The sequence below is a fragment of the Neofelis nebulosa genome, chromosome 5, assembly GCF_028018385.1.
Source record: "Neofelis nebulosa isolate mNeoNeb1 chromosome 5, mNeoNeb1.pri, whole genome shotgun sequence".
Taxonomy (NCBI): Eukaryota; Metazoa; Chordata; class Mammalia; order Carnivora; family Felidae; genus Neofelis; species Neofelis nebulosa.
The window spans coordinates 30,673,422-30,698,750 of record NC_080786.1 but is presented as its reverse complement, the minus strand read 5'-3'; the positions used below and the strand labels follow the sequence as shown (position 1 = coordinate 30,698,750).

At 49.6% G+C, this 25,329-nt stretch overlaps 1 protein-coding gene across 1 annotated transcript in view; it reads left to right on the top strand.

The window, feature by feature from the left end:
* Positions 1 to 1,087: 1,087 nt before the first annotated feature.
* KY (kyphoscoliosis peptidase) overlaps positions 1,088 to 25,329 on the top strand; it is a 47,381-nt gene continuing 23,139 nt past the window's right edge. Inside the window, exons 1-6 of the mRNA XM_058729961.1 lie at positions 1,088 to 1,512; positions 4,567 to 4,629; positions 8,456 to 8,518; positions 17,958 to 18,032; positions 20,843 to 20,905; positions 23,828 to 23,910. Of these exons, the coding sequence (XP_058585944.1) occupies positions 1,377 to 1,512; positions 4,567 to 4,629; positions 8,456 to 8,518; positions 17,958 to 18,032; positions 20,843 to 20,905; positions 23,828 to 23,910 (483 nt within the window). The 5' untranslated portion in view covers positions 1,088 to 1,376. The remainder of the gene's footprint in view (positions 1,513 to 4,566; positions 4,630 to 8,455; positions 8,519 to 17,957; positions 18,033 to 20,842; positions 20,906 to 23,827; positions 23,911 to 25,329) is intronic.

Below are 25,329 nucleotides of genomic sequence, written 5' to 3'. Positions count from 1 at the left end.
GAGTCACAGTCCGCGGACAAAGATCTTCAGAATCTGAGGGTAGATCTGTGTGTCCCCCCCCAATGACTTGTCACTTCACCTGTCCTTTTCCTCCCCCCTTAAAATGAAGTATGAATGACAGCTACCATTTGGGGACCGCTTGCGGCGCACCAGGCACCTCAAGTACACGTTCTCACAACAGCCCTGTGAGAACTCGTATCATGCCACGATAGAGGCAGGGAAATGGAAGGAAATGGCTTGTCCACAGTCACGCCGGCAGTGAGTGGCCAAGCTGAGACTGGAACCTAGGCCTGCACAGTAGAGTCTGCCTCCGAGGGGGAGGCAGGGGCTCTCAGGAACCACACTGCAAGGTAGGGTCATCACACTCCAATAGGAAGGGGCCCAGAGCAAAGGCTTCCGGGTGCACGACATTTATTAATGGTGGAAACTTAAGTTAGGGGACTGGCCCAGGTTGGGTGGGCCCACCGTGCCAAGGGCTAGCAGGCAGATGCCGCTGTAAACACTCCTGAGACCCAGAGCCAAAGGGCCTGTTGCTGCTGCTGGCTGGGCAGGCCGGGCCCCACTAAAAATAGATGGGTTCTCAGGTCCAGCTCCCTGAGCACAGCAGGCAGGCTGCTCCCTGCACCAGCCTCCTCCTCTGCCCCTCCCCCCTTCCCCACGGAGCATGAGCCAGGCTTCTAGAAGGAACAGAGATGTTAAGACTTTCACCACAAGCCAGAAAGAACTGTTAAGTTGATGCCCAGTAGTCATGTTCCAAGTTCTGGTGCAGCCATAATCGCAGAGGTCCGGACCCCAACACCCTACCCATCTCTCTCTTATAGAGGAAGCCATCAACCTCCAAAGCCACCCGGGGAAGGGAAGGAGTGGGGCCACACCGTGCTGCTTTTCCTTTTCCCGAATTTACTCTCACTGTTGACAGCACCGTGAGATTTCTGCGTTCGCCGAAGGCTCCGGAGAAGGTCTACCTCGGGCCCTCCTGGGAATCCCGGGACCAGCTGCGGAGACCAGGCAGCGCCCGGCCAGCGGGATAAGGGCTCTGGAGCCCGGGACGAGCGCTCCAAGCGCACGGGGTAGGAGGCGCTAGAGCCTGAGGCTACGCCGCCCGCGGCCTGCGTGCAGGTCAGGGCTCGGCCCGGGATTTCCTTTCAAAGGTGACTTAGAGCGGCTTCATTAGGGTAGCGCCCTCCCGGGCGGGCCCTAATGGCGTGTTTGGCAGAGTCAGCGAAACGCGGCGCCCAGCGGCTCGGCGGCGGGGGAGCGCCCTCTCCCGCGCCCTCGCGGTCTCCCGCGCCGGCCAGCGGCGCGCACGGGGCCATTTGCAGCGCAGGCAGCCTCGAGAGCGGCCGCGGCGCAACGGCGGGGAGCGAGGCGGCACCATGGAGCTGAAGAAGGACAGCAACGCCGTGTCCATCGACATGCTGTTGATCGTGCACTCGGAGAAACGGCGCGCAGCGCACGGCACGCACTCGGACCGGCAGGCGGACCCGGGCGCGCTGCCGCAGCGCAGAGGAGGTAACGAGCGCCCGGCCCGGGCCCCCAGACCCCGGCACCTCGGCCTCCTCGCCTGGGGCCCGCCCGCCGGGGGGCGCCCCACGCGCCCCCGAAAGAGGCCAGGGAGACCGACCCTCTCTCCCCACCGCTGCCTGCTCCTCTTGCTCCTCTGCAAGCACTGGCGTCCCGTCCCGTCCCGTGGCAACGCGCAGCCCCGTGATTGCCCCGGGTTGACTCCCTGTGCTTCCGTCACCCCCCGGGAGCCAGCTTCCTCCCAGCCACTCTCTGAAGGGTGCACGACAGGGTTGGAAGATGCCTGGGAGGAAAGGGGCCAGAACCTCAGTCCTGACCCCTGGGTGACCGAGGCCTGCTCCTCACATGGCACTTTGTAGAGCTCAGGGGACCCAAGGGAATCTGTGTGCTGAATCAGACTTTGAGATGGGGAGCTCCCTTGGTGTCCTTGCACAACTCATGGCCTCAGTTTCCCCTTTCTTGAAGCCTCTCTCAGCCCCCTACAGTAGAAGGCATAAGGGTGGTGTAAAAGGCTTGCTAGAATAAGCTGAAAATCTGCTCTCTCCGCTCTCACAGATCTATTAATTTTACTCCTCCTGTAGACTTTCTGAGAAAGGGTAGACTGGAAAAATAAAGTGACTCTTTATAGAGCAATTGTGGAAAGCAGCACCCAGGCCTCTGTAATCCCAGAGGAAAGGGCACACTGAAGAGAATACAGATGGAGAATAGGGGATGTTAAAGCCCCTCAGAAGTCCTAGGTGTATGATGAGGCCATCCCGAGCCTTCATGGGGGCTGGTGTGAGGTTTGTGCTAGGTCGACGGAGGGCCAGTGCTTTGGGACTGATGTTTTTAATAGCCCTTGGTGCATTGCACATCCACCTGCCACCTGCCACCTGCCACACTGAAGCAATGGTGCCTTGAATGGCTTTGCCCCCACCAGTCACATAGGCTGGACCTGCCCCATGGTTCCTTGTGACCTCTTGGGGAGGAAGGCAGGGAAAGAAATAGATTCTGGAGAGCTGAGAATGTTGATAGGTACTCTGATCTCCCACGGGATTTGAGGCCAGTTGTTTGGGTTAGTTGGTTCTTCCATTCCCAGAGCTGCTCCCAGGAGAGGCGGAAATGCCCCCCACCCCGCGTATTTGTAATGAGGAAATTGGCAGAGGCCCTCTGCTCCTTGATAGAAAAGAGGCTGCTTCTACTCTGGACACTGCAGTCCGGAAGGCCTCCCCCTATGCGTGGCAAGGCGGGAGGACCCCCACGAGGCCTGGCTCCAGGCCAGCCTGTGAGTCCCTCCCTCCCCCGCCCCCTCTGATCTCATCTCTCCTAAAGGCTCCAACACTAGAAAGAGAGGGCCTTTCAACAACACAGGGAAGCCTCGGAAATGCCAGGGATCAGGACTGGTTCAGAGGTGTCTGACCCCTAGCACTAACCCTACAGGACTCCAGACCAATGCATTTCACACTCGACCATGATGCAAGGCAAGAAGGCCCTGCTTGCCAAGCCCTTTCTGCTAGTTTCCTCCACAACTTTCCTGACAGAGGTTTTTTCCCAGACACTATGGCAGCGCAGAGACCAGTGTCACTTATTTACAATCAGACAGTTCTGTACCAGAGTATAGAAGAGTGAGAATGCACAGCCTCTGAGGCCTGCTGGGCAATGGTGATGTCCAGGAGACCCCTGGCTAAGCCAGCCTACGGGCCCACACAGCCTAAGGCAGGGAAACACTGAACTAGACAAGCTTGTTCCAAGGCCTCCTGTTGGTGCACAAGATCCAAAACGCCCCCACACCTCTTCCAGGCATCTCCTCCTGTCCCCCCACTGCCCCCAGCCCAGGTCCTTGGCTCTGCAAAGGAGGGCCTGAGCTCCATTACTGTCACGGTGCAGAGGACTGGGTGGCTTTCTGCTCTGTCCTTGTGGCAGAAAAGAGTCAGAGGGAAAGGAGGCAAAGGCAGCATGTGCCAGGGATTTGGGCTGCCAACAGATGCTCTCTGCTCTTTCCCTCTATGGCCCTAGCATTTTCCATTGTGCAGTGCTTCTCAAAAATATGCCTGGGTGCCCTCACTTCCTGTCATATACCCCCTAGCCATGGAGGAGGTGGCCTAAAGTCCCCTGCCCCAAGTCAGGTTTCATCCCCAAAGTCAGTGTGATGTGTGTATTCTACTCTACATGTGTGTCAGCGAGGGTTCTGAGCCACAAGCCCCAGATCTTGGCTGCGGAGAGCTCTGCAGAATAGAAGAGCATCAGGAAGGGACAGAGGGACTTGAGGAGTGGTTGAAAGGGCTGGAGAACCAGGCTAGAGGCACAGCTTCCAGGAAGAGTGCCATAAGCTGCACAGCAGGGCTGGTCTGGTGAGGAAACCTCTGTTGCCACCAAGGAGCCCTAGATACTCCGTCCTCACCAGGAACTTGATTTTATTGCAGCTGCTCCCATTGCCAGAACATACGCCATTTCTGCGCCAGGAACTCGACCTTGCAGCCACCACTTTCAGCCAGGACCAGAGAGAGAGTGCGCATGCACTTCCATTCCCTTCCCTCTTGCATCACCAGGTCCCAAGATGGAACCAGACACAGGTGCATCTGACTGGCTGTGCCTAAGCCACATACATCCATGCTCTAGCTGCAAGGGAGGCTGGGAGAGTAGGCAACAATCATTTGCAGTTCCCACAGGGATGGACCATCTTTGCCCATCCCCCACCTCACATCATGACCCTAACAGTGGGAGATTCACCACATACAGGAAGAGAAAGGCAAAATCAATGGCAAACATCTTCTGCAATAATACTTCCATATTTAAGAGGTAGAGATGTGGAGTGAAGAATAGGCATCTGCACCATGAAAATTCTCCCTGGATGATGCTGATAACCAACCCCACCATCCTTGGAAACCACTGTTTTAATATTTTAAAGTGCATCTCATTCACAGGCAGTCCCCCTTGAATCCTGAGAGAGCCAAGTTCCACCAGCCCCACTTCACCCCAGATACATTTGCAACTGACCTGTCACTCGCTGGCCTGGGTCTCCCGGCCACTGAGAACCTCACTCCAGACCTTGTTATCCCACAGGACTCCAGGGTGTCGGAAATGGAATACGGAGATGGCAGAAATTCGAAGGAAATGACGTGCATGGTAAATTCTCTCTTTTCATTTTGTTTTCCTTTCAATCTCTGTAATTCAACACATTGAAAAATGACTGGAAGCATTAGATTTCACATGTTCGAAAACTGGCTCTAGACATCTAACCACTCAGGAAGTAGCTGCTCATGACTCAGCAAAGCTCTGGGGCTGCTGTGACTCTCGAAAGTTTTCCCTGAGATCAGGTCCCCCAGTTTCCTGGACGCTGTGAAGGGAGGGGAGCAATTCCATAAGGTTGAGCACCCACTTGTTCACTGGCTATATATAGGGAAGGACTTAGCATCATCTGGCATGGTGAGGTTTGAGTGTGTTCCCACTGGGGGTGGGGCTGCTTATGTCATGCAGGGCAACCATCTTTGAAATTTTTTCCAAATGGAGAGGACAGTGGCCTGCTTTGGGACATTATTGCTCCAGGCCTAGGGAGATGGGTTCAATGGTTCCCGGATGGCCTGGGACCCAGAATACAATAAGCTCAGAGAAGTCAGTTTCCAAAGCCTCCTTTCTCTGGTGCCAGGCATCTGTTGCCCTGCAGGGAACAGGCCCAGGACATCTCTGGGAGTGCCATGCATGGACTGACTATACTAGGCCTTATTCTGTACCTTTCACAGATTCATTAGCCCAGCTTCCAGAACAAACATCAGTGAAACTTCACTGTAGGCACGTGAGAATTCTACTAAGAATTAGACCTCCACTCCCAGAGCTCCATCAGGGGGCTCAGTCAGACCTGGGCCCATCAAATGCCAATGTGAAGATACCAACCCCCCATGACCCTCTGCAGATGGGGAATCAGGACCCCAATTGCCTAAGACCAAACAGCTATGCTCTGCGTCCTGACAGTAACAAAAGGGAAGGATGAAATTCTGAAAGTAAATTCATTCACTCATTCCCTTAATAAAGCTCTACAGGGCTTACTTTGTGCCAGGCAGGGATCCAGTTGTTGAGATGAAGATAGTCAGGAACGCTGCCCTCATGGCACCACATTGATGGTTATAATCATGATCTTTTCACTGCAATAGAGTCTCAACTCCCTGGAAGTGAAGAGCTTTCCTGTGTCCCCTGCCCTGTGCATGGGGACACGTTGTCCTTAAGACATACCCCTGCCCTGCGGACCACCCCTCAGGGTCCTGGCTAATGGGCATACATGGTGGGATGGCTTCTTTAACTTTGTTATGAGGCCATCGGGCGATAGATGCGTCAACTCTGGCTGTACTGAAGCAAATGCCAAAGTTAGCAAAACTATGCTTCAGGCTCATGAGAATTATAAGAATCAGACCACCAGAAACCTGTCAGCTGCAGAAATGCACAGCAGCTGGTACAGATATGCACTGCTTGGCCTGTGTACAAGTGGGTAAGTGGGCAAGTGGGTTGCAGTGGGAGGAAAGAGACAAGGCGTCTTCATTTGTTACAGCTCTCTCACCTTGAGTTGCCTGAAATTCATCTTATGGCTTCTTGGCCACGTTCTTACATTAGAAGATTGAAATATAGTAAATTTATCCTATTTTTACCATCTTTAGCATCCCTGGTTTGAGGGAAATTTAGAGGAAAAATACAACAAAATAAATAGGATCATGGGGCACCTGGCTGGCTCAGTTGGTGAAGCATGTGGCTCTTGATCTCAGGGTTGTGGGTTTGAACCCTATGATGGGTGTAGAGATTACTTTAAAAAAACATAAAAATATTTTTAAAAAAATAATTAAATAAAGAAGATCACTAAAGTAGTTCTTGCAAAACTACCCGAGAACGGAGAGTTTCAGGTAAATGGAGGGCTGGAGAGAGGTTCTACAGAGGCCTTGAGCTTGGAAAAAATGATGGCTGCACCACTCCACTGGTACATGTAATTTAAAGTAAAATTTTATTTTTATTTATTTTTCAAATTGCACGTTTGCATGCATGCAGAAGTTAAAATTACAGCTTTTTTTCTGTGTTTTCTAATGGCAAGATTCTGGGTACATACGTGCCTTGCTGGTGCCCAAGGCACCCAGCCCTGGAAACTGGACGGCTTTCATCTGCAAAGGAGGCAGCTGACGGCTTATGCTGGTGGAGTGTGCACAAATGTGGCTGAACATGGAGCTGATCCAAAAAGGCACATGTTCCCCCTCTTGCTGCCCTGTGCACTCCTTGGGCTGGGGCGTTGGCAGGGTGGGGGGAGCCTGGACTGCTCCAAACTTTTCCGAGCAGCAGGTGTTTGGGCCCAGCCAACCCCACTAGCTTGCCCAGCAACGGGCTTCCCCTACTGTGATTGGCTGCTTTCCTTGGTCCTGGCTGAAGTCTGCCTAGCAGCACAGGGACTGACACCCCACAGCCACAGGGAAACCAATTGTGCAGCCCTGACTATAAATACCCACAGCAGCTATGCCAGCCAATCGTCCTCCTTGAGGATTCCCTCCCAGATCCTGTTTCTTTCATCGGCCAGCCCAGCAGAGAAGTAGCCAGCTGTGCCTGAAGGAGGTGGCCTCCCTGTCCTCGCCTAAGTCTGGCCTAGAGCTCCAGACCAGCATCACCCTGGATTGGCACACACAGTGCTCCTAGCCCTTGGCCAACCCACCAACCTCAGCCCATGGGGTGAGGGTCCTGGCTGGGCCTGCTCATAGGAGAAGGCTGGAGCAGGCAGGTTCTCCAGGGCAAGACCCTGCCAGCTGGATCACAAGTCCAGCCCAGCTCAGTGACCTGCCTACCCACCTTGACTGGCTTCTACCTAGGCCAAGGTGTGGGAAGCACTGAGTGGCAGAGCTGATTAGGTCCAGGGAAGTCATCTGAATGGAACCTGCTTAGGCCAGTGCCCCAGAGGCATGCTTATTTCCAGGCCCAGGCAATGGTCCCAGTGGCTACTTCCAATGTCAGGCTCGACACCGTTTCTGCAGACCAGTGTGAGGCCAGGGGAGAAGGTGGCAGGTGAGGGTGGTAACAGTGGGGGAACCCCCTGCTGCCACAACCCTGGCCCTCCTCCAGCCCCTCCCTTGATCCCTCTGAAGCAGCCTCAGCAAGACCAGGCCACCACAGCAGCTGTTAAGGGAAAGATGTAGCAGAAGGTGTTGCATCCCATAGGAGGGGCAGGTAAGCCTGTGGGTTCCCCCTTCATGGCCTGTGGCAGGAACTGGGCATTTCTCCACAGCAAGCTGACCCCACTAGGCTCTGAGGACAGCTCTGTGTTCCAGGACATAAATACCCTTTGTGCATGGAGAGAGCTATCACATAGCGGATGCCCTGCAAATGTCTCTAAAACTGACCCATGCGGCAATCACCCCAACTCCTAAGCTAGGAAGGCTGCCCCCACTCTTCTCAGAGGAGGAGGTTGAGCTAGGAATCAAGAGACTTGGGGTTCAGATCCCAGTCTGACCTACCCTGGCAGGAGGGTCTTTAGCCAGAAGTTAAGCCTCCAGGCAGCAGGCTCATCCGCTGTAAAATGGGGATAGAAAGGCATGATGATCAGCGAGGCATCTTTTTGTATTTTGGCAACTGAGCCTGGTGACACTAAAGTTGGGAGTTATGGTTACTCAGCCCACTGGAGCTGTCCCCACCTTATGGAGAAGAAACCCAGCCTCTGCTGGCACCTGCTGAGAGGTGTGAGGGTGTGTGCACACGGGTTCATAGTCATTTGCCTCTGCATTCATGTGTGCAACTGTGCCTATTCCCACGTGTGTACACCATGGGGATGTGCTCGTGGGTGTGCGCATGGTTAAGCCAGGCCTGGGGTGAGCTTGACCCCCACCAGCTCACCTTTCTGGCGGACGCACACAGCTCCTTGCTCCTTGCTTTGCCTGGGGCAAACTCCTCCACGGTCCCTGTGGCCACTGCAGGTCCCTCTGTCTTGCGTCTACAGGAAACCTGGCGGAGAAACAACACCCTCAGCAGACCCAGGTCATCACTTCCTACGACAACCAAGGTAAGGATTCACTGCTACCCGTGACCTCTCCTCCAGCTCCTGTGTGGCTGGATCCGCTGCCCAGGCCAGAGACAGCAAGTGCAGAGCACAGACTGTGGGGAGCAGGATCCCCTCTGCCCTGTGGACATTGGAGCACCTTTTTCTTCTCCCTCTCCTCCTGTCCCATGGGAAACAGTGAGAGGCTGCATGGGATAGAGTGATAAAGTCCTTGGGCCACAGAACTCACAGCTGTCCTCTTCACCCTTGCTGTCTTCACTATAGCCAACATTTATGAGTGCTAACCAAGTGCGAGGCACCCTGCCGGTCCATTTACATAATTATTCTCATGTAAATGAAGCTTACCTATCTGATAGGTCCTCTTAACTGTCCTCAATTTACAGATGAGTAAACTGAGGCTTGGAAAAGTTGTCATATGTTCGAGAGCACATGGCTGGTGAGAGTCAGAGCTGGGGGAACCTGCCCACCCCGCTACAGCCACCACCAAGGCCTCAGCTGTTAACCCTCACACAGCCCTGCTTCCACAACGCCTCTGGAAACCGGCCTCCCCACTGCCTACCCACTGTCCAAGCCTTCCCTCCTCCTGAGTCACACCGGAGTCTGAGTCTTCCAGGGCCCTCCCCACAAGGGATGAGTTTAACTCGGCAAGGGGAAGTGAGAGGGCCCTTCCCTGAGAGAGCTCTTCCCTGAGAATCCTCACTTTGCTGGGATGGGTTCCGGGGCTCTGGGAGGACAGGCAAGGGCATCACCATGCTGACTCTGCAGTTGACCAGATCTGAGAACACAGGGTATGTGGGGTGGTGAGGCTACAGTGATAGAGACGGGAGGACTTTAGAGCTCCGGCTGGAGGGGAGGCCAGGTTAAATAGAGACTCCCACCCCCTACTCAGCCCCCTCCTCTCCCCCTCCCCACCAATAACCTCCCACCTTGGCCTCCTGCTCTGCATTAAAGACTCAGGGCCTGGTATCTATCTGAGAGCTCTCATAGACTCAGCCCTAAGATTTCACCCCTATTGCTCTCAGCACTGATGTCCTAACTTGTAAAGAAATTATCTGCTCGTGTTCAGGGAGCAGTGGCAAAGTAGGAGTCCCTGGAGGACTCGGAGTCTCTCACGGAATCGCTCTCAGAATCACAGACTAACCCACCATCACCACAGAAAGGCACTGGCAGGCGGTGAGGAAGGGCCTGTCAAGATGGGTTACCAGCACGACACTGACCAGTGTATCTTACGGCAGAACTCCAGGGAATATGGCTCCACAGCAGGCCCCCCTCAGTGGGCCCACCACAACCTGCCCCCTGCCCTGAGCCCTGCAAAGACAAACCCAGGCCCCCCTGCTTCCCTGAAGTGAACTAGCAGCACACAGCTCACCACAAAACAAAAATAAGCAATACCTCACTAAAAGGAAAGTGGATTAGCCACCGCCAATCTTGCTTAGTTCTGGCTACACCCCCTGATAGGGCCATGGTGTTATCCCCATTTGTGCACAAGAAAACTGAGATAGGGTACTGTGGTCCCCGAGTCAGGCACACCTGCCAGACCTCCACACTGCACTGTCCCCACAGTGTCCCAGACAGACAGGAGTGGTATGGGGCCCACCAGACACCAGAGCCCCACTTGGCACACCACACCCTGGCTCTCATGGGCCACTCACATTCCACCCACCTGCTCTAGGGGACAATCTGGTCCTTGACTCCTCCAGTTTCTAGAGGCTGCTGGCACTTCTTGACTTGTACACCTGCACCACTCCATTCTCTGGCCCATTGTCACATGGCCTTTTCTCCACATTAGTAGTTTAATCTCTTGACTCTGTTTTATGAGAATCCTTGTGATTACTTAGGGCCTGCCAGATAATCCAGGATGATCTTCCTATCTCAAGATCCTTAACTTAATCACATCTGCAAAGTCCCCTTTCCTATATAAGGGAGCATTCACAGGTTCCTGGAATTAAGGCATGGATATCTTTAAGAGCCGTTATGCAGCCTACCACATGGGTACAATTTAAAACAGAGTAGTTGAGAAGGTGACATTTGAATAAGGGAGGAGGTGAGGGAGCAAGCCATGTGGGCATCTGGGAAAGAGCATCCAGGAGAGGGAGCACCAGGTATGATAAATTTTATGCAACAGCTGACAAACAGATCAGTGGAGTCTCGGATCTCCATGCGGAAGGGTGCTTCAGAAGATTAATCTGTAATGGGTGTGTGAGGGAGGAGACAGGAGGGTGGTTGCTGGAGCCCCTGTGACTTGGGGCCCCAAAAGTGGTTCCTGAGGAGCCAGTTTTCTTTTGAGGCTTCCTTTCTTGCCGGTCATGCACCCTTGTCCCCAAGCAGACACTCCATTCCTTCTTTGGTCACGCAGGCACTGGGGTCAAACGGCCATGTTTCCAGATATGGGATGCTCCTGTGGAGCTCCGTGCTGCAGAAGGGATCATGAATGGCCCCGTGTTTTCAAGAGCCCAGTGAAAGCCGGGGTCGGTCAGGGCTGCGAGAGACACCCTTCATCACCCCCTGGCTGGTGTCCCAGCCGTCTCAGCCCACTCAGCTGTCAGGTTGTCACCTGGTGACTCGGGCTGCTGAGTGGGCCTTTCACGCTGCGTCCAGTGGAGCCTGGCGAGGGTTCTGCAGAGTTAGACTGTCCCTGTCATCATCCAGCATGCTGCTCTTGGGCTGTCAGAGCACTGAAGCGGACTACCAGTCCCTGGGCTGAAACCACGCACAACCCTGCTGAACACCTACCCTGGGGCTCTTTAAGGGCATTTTTATTTTATTTTATTTTTTTTTAATTTTTTTTAACGTTTATTTATTTTTGAGACAGAGAGAGACAGAGCATGAACGGGGGAGGGTCAGAGAGAGAGGGAGACACCGAATCTGAAATAGGCTCCAGGCTCTGAGCTGTCAGCACAGAGCCCGACGCGGGGCTTGAACTCACGGACCGCGAGACCATGACCTGAGCCCAAGTTGGACACTTAACCGACTGAGCCACCCAGGCGCCCCTTTAAGGGCGTTTTTAAATTACAGATGCTTTAGCTGAGGCTTCCTGACTCTCAGCTACTGCAGAGGAACATTCCAAGGCAAGGAACCCGGCTACTAACCTGGGTACGGTTATTAACCCGGGTTCCAGGTACAGAAAACGTTAGTGAGCACCTTAAGTCAAGGATAGCAAGTATCTGACCTGAATCCTGCAGCCCTAGGCACACAGACACCCGCCCCCCCCACGTGTGCACGCTCACACACACTCACATTCATAACACACACACGTGCCTGACAGTCTTTGCTAATTGATCAACACTCCAGGCAGCTACTTGCAGCCAGTCAGAGTTAATGAACAACACGAAATCTGTTTGCCATCTCTGCATTAGATATTCTGAGCAAATCAGGGCTTTAGACAAATCCTGATTCAGACCTGCAGAGACCTGGGGAGAACCCACTGGAGGGAGAACTCTCCCGACCAGGTAAAAGGCAGACCCAAGGCAGTAGGGCCACGGGCAGGGACGTTTTGGGACTTCCTGATGCATCTCCGGATCTGAGGGCTCAAGAGGAAAGGACATGGAGCTGGTGGCACCTGGGGCAGGGGCCTGGGAGGCACTTCTCAAGCAACTGCTGATATGCTGCTACTAAGACAGCCAGGGCTGCAGCCTCAGGAGTGGTATTTCGGTGACAACTGGTAGAACCAGGGAGGGACGCCATGAGAGAGCCAGCCAGGTGACCTGAAGTCCCGGGAAGGACCTCCTGTGGGTTTGGTCGTGACTGTTAAAATTGGTGCAATGGTATCTGACTATAGTTAGGTTTTAGATCTTACTTTAAATTTTGCTCCAAATGATGTTCCACTCTCATTCATTGGAAATTGGTCAAATTAATTTTCTTCTTAGATTAAGAGTTGATGTGATACGGGAATATAGTAGACTGCAAAATCTTACCATTTCACTCCTTTAGGGAGCACAGGGCTCTCCAGTGACTGCTGCTCACCTGTGACAGCACACCCAGGCCCAGTTTCTGGGGCAGAGAGGCCTCCGAAAATGCCCTCACACACCTGTGTGTGACAAGAGTGGGTATCACACTCCCACAGATCGGGAAGGCTAAGGAGCTGTGTTTTCCTCAGCAGGGGGCTGATTAGCAGCGCCCCTTTGGAGGAGAGTCAGGAAGTGGGGCTCAGGAGGTTATTGGAAATTGGGCCCCTGTCCAAGAAGGGGGAGGGAAGAGGAAGTTCAGGAAAGAGAGAAGGGATTGGAAATGGTGCTAGGTGGAGGTTGCAGAACAGGACCACATCCGGGTGTGAGAATATCTCCATGTCCACCTTTACCACCGCTTTACCAGTACCTAGTTTCTCACATCACTCATTCTTGGACAAAGAGCCAGGGCTGAATTGGGGGTGGTTGGAAGCGCCTGTATGTTAGATGTGAGAAGTTGGGGGAAGAGGTTTGCTGTTGACTAAACCAAGTTGTTCAGTTCTGCACCTTCTTTAAGCTTCTGGAGGTTGTTGCAGTCCAGCGTTTTCCAAATTGTGTTTCACAAAACAGTACTGGGTCAAACTGGCTTCTTCTCTGCAGGACTTCTCAGAGCATTACACATTACGACCTACAAAAAGGGAGACAGTGGGCATGTTTCTCAAATCCTTTTCTTGTAAAGCATCTTGTAGCCAAGTACAGCTTGGCACCCACTTTGAAAAACACCCGAAAGTGTTTCAGATGGGAAAAGTAAAAAGGCAAAGGAGAATAGACCTGTGCTTCACGCAGCATGGGAAGACACACAGGAAGTGTTTGCTCTTAGCATTGACACTCGATCCTATAACCAGAACTGAATTATGCTTTGAACTCTGAAATGCTTAAACTCTTAATTATAAAGTCACACACTGATTTTCTTTGACAGTGAATGTACTAGAAACTACCCTCAAAGTGAAGGTTAACCCCTTCAAAGTAATACCTGGGAAGGTCACATTGTATCTTATTAAGTTGTTTGAGAATTACCCTCTTTGGCATGCAGAGCAAGTTTCTGAGCTATACAAGATAGTATTGTCATTCTGTGAAAATCATCGCAATACATTTAGCAGGGAAAGGGTTAGTAAAAAGAGCTCTTACAAAACTAATAAGGAAAAAATAATACAACTAGGAAAATAGGCAATTCACAAAATAAGAATTTCAAATGGCAAATAACTATATGAAAATACATTAAAAATTAAATGCACAAAAATGAGATGCCATTGTTCATTAATAAAAATCTCAGAGATTGATAAAATCACACGTCAGTGAGTATATCAGTGATCTATTTTTACATTGCAAACCACCCCAAAACTCAGGGGCTTAAAATAATAAGCATTTACCAGCTCACAGGTTGGCTGTGCGTTCCCGCCTGAGATACGCCCAGTTCATCACGGGTCTTGGCTCGGCTTGCTCATGTATTTGTGGTCAGCTGGTAAGTTGGCTGGAGACCAGGTAGGGTAGGGTGGCCTCACCTGAGATGCCTCTGCTCTGTTCCACGTGGTCTCTCCACCCCCAGCAGGCTAGCCTGGGCTCATTCACACGGCAGTTGTGGCTAGAATCCCAAGAATGAGAGTGGAGGCTGCAAAATTCCTTGAGACCTATGCTCAGAGCTTCCCCAGGACCCCTTCTGTTAACATCCCATGCTAACTAGACAAACCAAGTCCTATAGATAGCCCAAATTCAAGGGACAGAACAAAAGACCTCTCGTTGGAAGTACGAAGTTTTGTGATGAATTTTGCAATCAAACACAGTAAGAATGAGCAAAATGGACACTCCCTTGTGCTGGTGGTGTGATCAACTGATAAAATCATTCATGGGAAGTTTGCCAAAATACAGCAAAAGATCCATATTTAAAAATGTATTCAAAGGGACTGATTTGAAAAGTGTGTAAAGAGATGTGTATACAAAAACCTATACACAAATGTTTATAGAAGCTCTATAAACATTTGTGTATAGGTTTTTGTATGAACAAATGTAAGTGTTTATATCTCTGGGATAAATGTTCAAGAGTGCAGTGGTTGGGTCAGATGTTCAGTGTATGTTTTGTTTTATAACAACCTGACAGACTGTTTTCAGAGTTGCTGTATCACTTCACAGTCCCACCAGCGATGTCTGAGAGGTCTGATTTATCCACAACCTTGTCAACGTAGAGTATTATCACTATTTTTTATGACTTCTCTTCTAATAGGTATGATATCTCATTGTGGTTTTAATTTGCATTTTCCTAATGGCTAATCATATTGAACATCATTTGACGTGCTTATATGCCATCTGTAATCTCTTCTTTTACCCATTTTCTAATTGAAATGTCTTTGCACTTTTGTAAAAAATCACTTTGCCATATTTGTGTGGGTCTATTTCTTAACTATTTATTATGCTCCATTGATCTATATATCTGTCCTTTTGCCAGTATAACACTGTGTAATGACTGTAGCTTTATAGCACATCTTAAAATCAAATAGCTGGTTCTTCCAACTTTTTTTTTTTTCAAAATTGGTTTGGCCACTGTAGTTGCTGTATCTTTCCATCTAAATTTTAGAATTATCTTGCCTATATCTAACATCTATAAAATTCCTGTAAGGAGTCTGAATGAAGTTGCATTAAATCTATAGATCAATTTAGGGAGAATTGACAACAATATTGAGTCTTTCAATTCATGAGCATGGTATGTCTTTCCACTTATTCAAGTCTTCTTTAATTTGTTTGATCATAGTTTATGGTTTTCAACATACAGCTCTTGCACTTTTTTTTTAGATTTATATTTAAGTATTTCAATTTTTGGAGCTATGGGAAATATTGATTTTTAAATTCAATTTCCAATCATTTATTGTGACTATAAATAGAATAGATTTTGTATCTGACCTTGTATCCTGTGACCATGCTAAACTTACTAGTTCTAGGAGCTTTCTTTGTAGATTACTTGGTATTTTCTACACACATAGGTATGTCATCTGTGAATAAGGAGAGTTTTATTTATTTCTAATCTATAGGACTTTTATTTATTTTTCTTTTTTTCTTTTCTTCTTTTCTTATTTCTTATTCTTTTTCTTGTTTTATTTCACTGGGTAGAACTTCCAGTGCAATGTTTGTTAGGAGCAGTGAGAGTGGACATCCATGCCTTGTTCCAGTCATAGGGGGAAAGCATTTCATTTTTGACCATTAAATATGCTGTTAGCTGTAGATTTTTGTTAGACACTCTTTTTCAGATTAAGGAAGTTCCCTTCTATTCCTAGTTTATTGAGAAGTTTCATCATGAATAGATGTTAAATTTGTCAAATGTACTTTCTGCACCCATTGAAATGATCATGTGGTTTTTCTTCTTTGGCCTGCAAATATGGCAAATTGCATTAACTGGTTTTCAGATATTGAACGAGCTTTGCAGTGCCATGGTATTCTTTTACTATATTGCTGGATTTAATTTTCTAATATTTTTTGAGAATTTTTGTGTTCATAAGAAAGATTCATCTGTAATATTCTTTTCTTATACTGTTTTTGCCTGGTTTTGGTATCAGATTAATGCTGGCCTCATATAATGGGCAATGAAATATTTACTATTCTGTTTTCTGAAAGATCTTATTTAAAAATTGATCTTATTTCTTTTTAAACGTTTGTTAGAATTTATTGGTGAAACCAACTGGACCTGGCCTTTGTTTGTTCCTGGAAGATTTTGAACTACAATTAGTTTTCAAAATAGATGTAGAGATATTGAGGTTTTCTATTTGGGTGAGTTTTAGTAGTTTGTAGCTTTCAAGGAATTGATCCATTTCATCTCAGTTGTAGAATTATGTGCATTGGGTTGTTGGTAGTATTCCCTTATTATTCTTTTAATACATACAAGATCTGTAGTGTTCTCATCTGTTTCATTTCTGATATTGGTGTCTTAATTTCTGATTTGTGTCTTACCTCTTTTTCTTTTTGGTCAATCTGGTTACAGGCTTATCAATTTTGCTGATCTTTCCTAGGAATCAGCTTTTGGTTTCATTGATTACTTTATCATCATTTCTTTAATTGTTTTGTTTTTTTTTTTACCACACTGTTTCTCCTCTCCTCCTGGGATCTCAGTAACATGAATGTTAGACCTTAAAGTATTATCCTACAGGTCTCTGAAGTTCAATTCATTCTGCTGTTTCTTATATTATCTTTCTTCAAGTTCACTGACTCTTCTGTCATCTCTATTTTTATTATTTAGCATATCCAGATAGTTTTTCAAACTGTTATATTTTTTTCCTCTAAAATTTTATGTTTCTTCTTTGTATCTTCTGATGTTTTGCTGATTCTTGGTATCTTTCCATTTATTTCAAGACTATTTGCCCTTATTTGTTAGAGCATGGTTTCCATGGCTATTTGAAAGTCTGATAATTCCAAAATCTTTATCATCCCGAGGTTAGCATCTGTTGATTATCTTTTCCTTTCAGGTAGAGATACTCCTCGTTCTTCCTACACTGTATAGTTTTGGATTGTAGCCTTTGCAATGCTCTATAGATCTTCTCAGAACATGCACCCCCAGTAGCCAGTCTAGGCATTGGTCTACACTGTAGTTTAGTTCTCCAAGACTGTGGTATAATGTTTAGGATGAGATCCATGTGTGCTCAGCTCGGAGGGGACCACAAGAGTTCATCCATAACTGTATGGATTCGCTTTCTTGAGCTCCCACCCCTTCACAACCCGCTTCTCAATTCTCCAGCACAAAAGCTGGACTCTAATTTCCCCACTCTGCCAGGCACTTCTCACAACTCTGTCTACATCTAGAGACAATCAGTGGGGAACAGAGAGAGAGAAAAAACAGTGAGTATTTGCTCCCACACTCTAGGGAATCATAGCTTCCCTCGAAGACTCAAGTGCTTAAGGTTTGGGCTGACCAACAAACTCACTGCTACACCCCTACCAACAGACTTTCCTAGAGGCTGAATGGGGAGATAATAGAAAAAAGGGATGGGGGAGGTCCAACAGGGGATTTCCCCCATGCTCTCTGACTCTTAGAGGTTTCCCTTCTTACTCCACAAGCTGGAAGAAAGAGCTTCTCTTGGAGCACCATTTCCCTGTACCCACTGTGCACTTCTGGGTTTGGGGCTGCCTGTGAGTCAAGTCTAAGTAATACCATATGGGAAAGGGAATAGTAAACTCACTGAAAATTCAGTGATGCTTTAAATGCTAATCTTATTCCCTGACTTGCCTTCTATGATTTACAGAGGACTACAGAGTCCTCAAATAGTTGCTCCGTGCTTTCTTTCCAAGGTTTATAGTTGTATTCACTGGAAAAGACAAGGTAGTGTTCTTATTTCATCTTGCCTGGGTTTGGAAACTGTCTGCTTGTATTTTGTTTTTCATTTCTTTAAACAAGAATTACTTGTATATTCAGAAGAAAGCTTAAAACCAATCGTGTTTTGTTGTTCAAACATCTGTCATGGGACATTGCACCCTTTGCTAGCAGCATCTGGCTGAGAATGTCACCTCCCATTCCTTTGCAGGGACACAGCTGACTGTGGAGGTCCACCCTCGAGATGCCATGCCCCAGCTGCTCAAGAAGTTCTCCTTGGCTAAACGTACGTACGTACAGGGCTGCTCGTGTGTGGAGGGCTGGAGGGAGGAGTGACAGTCACTTAATGGGCCAGAGTCCAACCTGGACATCTTGTGGGGGCACGAGAGGAGTAACCTAGGCCTACACACTGGAAAGAGGCAGAGGCATGACAGCTTCATTCTAGGGACTCCCTTCTCCATATCTAACACCCACTGTTCTTGTGTCTGTGTACTTAGGTGTGGGTAACACAAAGCACTTCACTAAAGATGAATTTCATCACAAGAGTGTTGTTCTTAGATACCATTTATTGTCTGCCTAAAAAGTGGCATACACAGTGGTAAGCATTTTACATTCATTAACTTTTTAACCCTTTGATAGATGCCTCACTTTTTAAATCACCAAAGTGAGACCCAGAGAGGTGAAATAACTGTGAAGGGACTAGCTAGGAAGTGGGTCAAAACCAGGTCTGACTGAGACCTGTGCTCTTAGCCACCATGTTTGGCTGCCTTCAGTGCAAAGTGCATGGGGTCAGACCCATGATGTCTTTTCCACTCCCTTCTTGGTCCTCTCTGGGCATCTGTCTACCTTATAGCTACAGGGGCCTGGGGAAATGCTGGCCAAGGAATGAAGTCTACAGAGCATCCAGAGCTCAGGTTCTCTCTGTGTCCATGCCTGAGCAAGGCAGGCCCTCCCACCTGCCTTGTCCTGCAGCCCTCAGAGGTCAGGGTCTCAGAAGGGCAGTCAGGTATAGAGCGGACAGGATGGGTTCAGATCTCAGCTCTTACCTTGGGCAAGTAGCTTAACCTCTCTTGTGGAGTCAAATTCCTCATCTATAAGAAGAGGAAAATAATTCAGCTTCCTTCATAGGACTGTTGTGAAGTTAAATGAGACTGTCAATATAAAGCACAAGGCAGGCATAGTAAGTGCACAATAAATGCTAGCTACTATGTTGAACCCTCATTACCCTATCAAAGAATGGAGATGGAAATAAAATGTAGGTGCAAGAAACACAAGGACAACTCTTTCTCAGAGCCTCTATACATTTGCAACCTTCCATTGTTATATTTACAGCCTTTGGTGGGCTTCAAGGGCATAAAACAACCTGCCTCCTCAGCTCCCCCTGGCTCCATCAGGGACCCATATCTTCCTGACCTGGTTTCAAATAAGCAGCTCCTTTCCTGTTTCCCAGGAGTCTAATAACTATTGGTAACCATTCTGCATTAACGGGTCCTGGATTGATAGGATTTGGTTGCCCTTGAACCTTCCTGAGGAATAATTTAATAATTGCTTGACTTTTCTGGGCTTCGGCTCCATAGAAACTGCCTTTCCCCAAGGGAATTAAAAGCAAAAATGAACTATTGGGACCTTATGAAGATAAAAAGCTTCTGCACAGCAAAGGAAACAACCAACAAAACTAAAAGGCAACCAACAGAATGGGAAAAGATATTTGCAAATGATATATCGGACAAAGGGCTAGTATCCAAAATCTATAAAGAGCTCACCAAACTCCACACCCGAAAAACAAACAACCCAGTGAAGAAATGGGCAGAAGACATGAATAGACACTTCTCTAAAGAAGACATCCGGATGGCCAACAGGCACATGAAAAGATGCTCAACGTCACTCCTTATCAGGGAAATACAAATCAAAGCCACACTCAGATACCACCTCACTCCAGTCAGAGTGGCTAAAATGAACAAATCAGGAGACTAGATGCTGGAGAGGATGTGGAGAAATGGGAACCCTCTTGCACTGTTGGTGGGAATGCAAATTGGTGCAGCCACTCTGGAAAACAGTGTGGAGGTTCCTCAGAAAATTAAAAATAGACCTACCCTATGACCCAGCAATAGCACTGCTAGGAATTTACCCAAGGGATACAGGAGTACTGATGCATAGGGGCACTTGTATTCCAATGTTTATAGCAGCACTCTCAATAATAGCCAAATTAGGGAAAGAGCCTAAATGTCCATCAACTGATGAATGGATAAAGAAATTGTGGTTTATATACACAATGGAGTACTACGTGGCAAGGAGAAAGAACGAAATATGGCCCTTTGTAGCAACGTGGATGGAACTGGACAGTGTGATGCTAAGTGAAATAAGCCATACAGAGAAAGACAGATACCATGTTTTCACTCTTATGTGGATCCTGAGAAACTTAACAGAAACCCATGGGCGAGGGGAAGGAAAAAAAAAAAAAAGAGGTTAGAGTGGGAGAGAGCCAAAACATAAGAGACTTTAAAAACTGAGAACAAACTGAGGGTTGATGGGGGGTGGGAGGGAGGGGAGGGTGGGTGATGGGTATCGAGAGGGCACCTTTTGGGATGAGCACTGGGTGTTGTATGGAAACCAATTTGACAATAAATTTCATATATTGGGAAAAAAAAAAAAAGAAAGAAACTGCCTTTCCCTCGCCCACATTCATTTCTTCCCATGGTCAGTTCTTATGTGGCAATGAATTCACTGGTGCTGTTGGCATCTCCAGCTGTGTTCCAAGATGGCAGGGGAATCCAGAGGAAGGCAGGAGCTCTAGGCTGTAGATGGACCCACTGAGGAACACAAAGTTTTGATGTCGGGGTAAATTCTGCCTTTGCTTACAGACTGCAGTTCTCTTTCTTGTCATTCCCTCCCTGGTTGTCAGTCCTTCCTCCGCCTCAGCAGGAAGTCCAGAACAATTCCAGCAGTAATAGATGGTGGGTGGATATGGGAGCAAGAAGGCGGGGCACAGACATAGAAGAGGAGGGGTCAGAAGCCAGGACCACCACAAAAAGAATCGTCTGTGCTTGTGTTTTGACTTCTCAGGTGTCTCAACTTCTGACCTTTGGGATATTGCAGGTTTGCAAGGTGATAAAAATGGAAACACAAGACCCCGGCAGCCTGGAGCAAAAGATGCCCATGGTAAGTTGCAGGTCCTTCTCCAGGGCCGTTCTGTGAGATGGTGAACTGGTTTAGCCCCATGGGCCAGTCTCCAGGCAATTGGAAATGGCTCTCTGGGTCCTATGAGAGTCTGGGGCTACCTCTGGGCTCAGGGTGGGGAGGAGTATCATGATTGATTAGCAAGGTCTGCCATGGACATAGGCAGAGTAATGAAAAGCTCACACACCATATGAGCCCAAAGCTAAAGCATAAACCCCAATAACAAGGCAGCCCATTACAGAAAACATATTAAACACAGAATTCAGAACTGTGTTAACTTTAAATGGAATGCCAAACCTGTGTAAGGTAGGAGGCATATGAATAAGTAGAATGGGACAGAGGGTAGAACCCTGAATGGGGTGATCGATGGCCTGGCTTTGAGTCCTATTTTTGTCCCTCCCTCACCTTCCTGGGGCCTCAGTTTTCTCCATAGACCAGATGGCATCTAAGGTTTGGGAGAGCTTGGCACTTCTTCCCATTGTTTTGCTTTAAAGTTAGAATAATTTAGTTAATGCCACTGGTATTTTAAATGTATTTATGCAAAATCATATTTAGATCTTATATAATCTCTTCAGAAGGTAAATGTAATGAGGCATAAATCATTGTGGGTATTTTTAATGTTGAGATATTGTAAAATGGAACCAAGAAAGGGTAAAACTAGTAATAGGGTTTTCAGTCCCATTTTAGAAATGTCATCCTTCTTCTCAATGGGGGCGGGGGAGACCTCATTTGGTATAACTCTGCAGTTATACCAAGCAGAAATTTGTTAAATGTAAGTTCACTTCATATCCACTTAGGTCACCCTGCTAGCCCTTGTCAGAGAATGGCAAGAGCCAGATTCCGCAGAGGGAAAAGGCACTGAGGACCTGCTGCGGGTCCCCACCCCCTTCTGAGAGGCTGGCTGGACAAGGGCTGCGCTCAGACCACACAGGACAGGGGCTGACAGGGATCTAAGTGATGAGAGACAAGCGATCCCAGCGCCAGCACCAGAGGAGTGACCCACAGTGGTGCTGGACAGGACACAAGGATTATGGAGGGTCCAGGAAATATCTTGGTCCTTATAAAAGAGGTAGAAAAATGAAGAAAGAAAATACTAGGTTGGTGGTGACACCACAGCCTTGGGGTAGGGTTTACATAGCCTGCCTGCCCCCCACACGGTCTGCCTCCTCTTCAGAGAGGAACAGTCCTCAGGTCCTGGATGTGTCATAGCACGGGACGTGGTGAGGACCCAGTCAGAGGCCTAGGGTCAAAGGGACCAAACCCCTCTAGGGGCTGCTGCAGAGTGTCCTCAGGAAGCAAGAAAGCAGAACAAAGTGGCCTTGGGGAATGTGCCAGACCCAGTTGGGCTGCAAAGAAAGAAGGCCTCGTTCTCAAAAGGAAGGGATGTTGGAGTAGTGGGGAAATGAGGATGGACCCACATGGCCTGCACCTGACCGCTGACTAGAGGCTGGGATCTCCTCTGTGGCTGGAAATTGGTCAGCTCCCTAACAAGCTGCCACTGTGTCTCAGCCAATGCTGGCCCAGAGAGGATCTCGCAGGAGCTCGGGCCGGAGCTGGTGGGCCGCCCCCTCCCTACTCTCACTCTCTCGCCACATCTCTTGGGTCTGTAGCACCAAGGCCTGGGTCTCTCACAGACCTCGAGGGATGTCTGGGCAAACGCAGCTGCAGCCCCCACACCGGGCACAGACGCTTCACACCTCTACCCTTGTATTTGCCCACAGAGGACCCCCACCCTACACCCTCCCAGGGAGCAAAGCAGCACTGACCTTACAGCGTGATCCACCGTCTCGTTCACTCTCCCAGCTGCCCCATAGATGTCCACCTCATGCCTGGCGGCTGAGTCCAGCAACCCCTAGCACGGTGGAGGTCGTGAAGGTCAGGCCCCCGCTAGAACCTAGCCTTCATGCAGCCCCCACCGGCTGCTTCCCCATGTCACTCTGCTCTTCCCAGGCTGGCTGCCGTGCCCTGGGGCCCCACCAGCACCCCCACAGGAGAGTGGGGTTATCACTGAGTTAGGGGATCAGTGCCCCTTTGGCCCCACCCTCCTCACCTAAACCCTGGCCTCCCACCCAGCTTGCCTGACTTGGTCAGCCTTGAATAATGGGAGGACCTTGCCGTAGGCCAGGCTCTCTTTTGGGCTGAGACAGGGATTTGCTGCCCATCCGTGGCTAGTCTGACGACTGGTGTGCCCGGCTTCCTATAAGAAAGGCTGGCACAAAGGAGTGATTCTGGGGCCCAGCCTCCCTCAGAGCCCCCCCTCCCCGCAATACCTGGGGCACCTGTTGCTACAACACACTTGGCTTTCTTGGGGTGCTCCAGTCTATGGCTGACTGTGGGCAAGGGAGGAAGCCTGTCTGGGTGCCAAACATGCCTCACCCTACAGAAGCCTACAGAGCCTGGCTCCGGCACACCCTCCTCCCATACCCAGAGTGCCCTTCACCCTGGGCGTCATAACTAGAGCACAGACCCTCCTTTCTTGAGCCTGTCAGGGGCTGGCCGCATTGCCTGGACACTTCCCACAGAGCACTCATTCCTGGAAAAGTTAGCAGAAATCTGCAGAAAACTAAACGGTGGGGAGAAGGGGACTCCATCATTAATCTGCCTGGGCACTGCTGAGTTCATTGAGGTGAAACCAGTCTCTTTACTGCTGACTTCCCAGGGTCTGCAAATAGGCTCATGTTCCCCGTGACTCTCCAGACGAACTAGAGAAGTTGCCATAGTTCACAAACCAATTTGACCAAGGAACTCCTCTAGGAGATATAGCTCTTGGGAGCAGTTTTCCAGGTTCTGGGAATCATGCTGAAGGTCAGCCAATCACAGCACTTCAAAACGACAGAGAGGCCTGGGCCGGGCAGCACTCACCAGCAGGCCTCAGTGGCTAACTGAGCTTCCCTATGTTTCCAGTTTACCCCTGGGATCGGTCCAGCCTGAAATCCATGCCCCTGGACCTGCAGGAGTTTGAGAAACTGGACACGTATGCCTCACAGGTAAGAAAGCAAGCCTCTCTGCATAAGGTGGCTCGGAGTTTCCCGAGTCAGAGTAATGAAGTCTCTGCCCAGGCCCCTCCTAAATGCATCCAGAGTCCCTTGGATAGATGGCCCAGAGTGCCTTCTCACATCACATGGATGGAGAGAAGAAGGCCAAGTCACCAGGCCCCTGCTCAGGATGGAAGACCATTCTATTCTCCCCAATGCCACCCACTGTCCTGATGCTCCCACCCCAGGCCGCACACCCCGCAGGCACCCCATTGCCAGGCCCCTCTGGCCGGCCCTATGCTGACCGCCTGCCATTGCCCATTTGGGCATTGCTGCTGCTGAGCCAGGCCACACCCGGCCCCATGAAGAAAGGTGGCAAGAGGATGAGGGAGGGCCATGGGTGCAGCTGGCCAGCACCCACTGCAACCACAGCCTTGCTCACCCCTGGAGCACACAGGCTGCCAAGCTCTCACACGTCTGGGTCTAGGCTCTTCTGGGGTGGGGTTGGGGAGGGGCAGCTACAAAAGCAGAAGCACTAGAGACAACTAGAGTCCTGGGAGCCAGGTGCTGCCTGATTGGAATGGCCAAGGAGCTGGACCCATTGCTGATGTCAGAAGTAAGCCATCATAGGCCAGTAAGCAGGGAGATCATCTACAGCCTAAAAAGACCGCCCTGTGGCTGGCACATAGCAGGTACTCAGGAACCTTGTTTGCTAACCAATGAGTAGATGGATAGGGGCATGGATCCAGAGTCAGGTTAGAGGCAGGGCCATCAGTGGGGAGCCATCAGCTGTCCCAGCAGGAGCAGGCGTGACCTGGATTAAGTGGGAACACTGAGAACAGAGAGGAGCAGAAAGGTCAACACTGAGCTGGGGACAGAGGGAGGACTCTATCCCAGTGTGTGCAAGGCAGTGGATGTGTGTGAGGGAGGGAGAAGGCAGGGGGCTCACAGGCTGCAGACTGGATGACGGAGGGAGAATGGGACAGCCAGCTCCTCACTACAAGAAGCAGTCTCAGGGGATGATGAGATCATTTAGGGACAGTGGGCTCCAGTATCTGTGGGACAGCCAGTGGAGGTGGCTGGGTGTCCAAGCGTGGAGCTGTATCCAGCCTGGAGAGTTCTGGGCCAGAAACACTGATTCAGGAACCATCAGATTTAGCTAAGAGCTGAAGCCACAGGCTGTCATCTTGGGGAGGACAGGGCAGGAGGTCCAAAGGGCCCGGAGCCACCTGAGGCCGAGGCAAGATCAAGAAGGATCAATGTTCTGGCAGGCTCAGTTGGCAGGCCAAGGAGCAAAGCGGAGGTTTGGGGGGGGGGGGTGTGAAGACCCCACAGGAGCCTGGCAAAGAGGGGAAGGCTAGGTGTAGGCAGTCCTGAGAAAGAGATATACGGAGGGGTACAGACAGGAGGGGATAGGGCAGCCAGGACTGG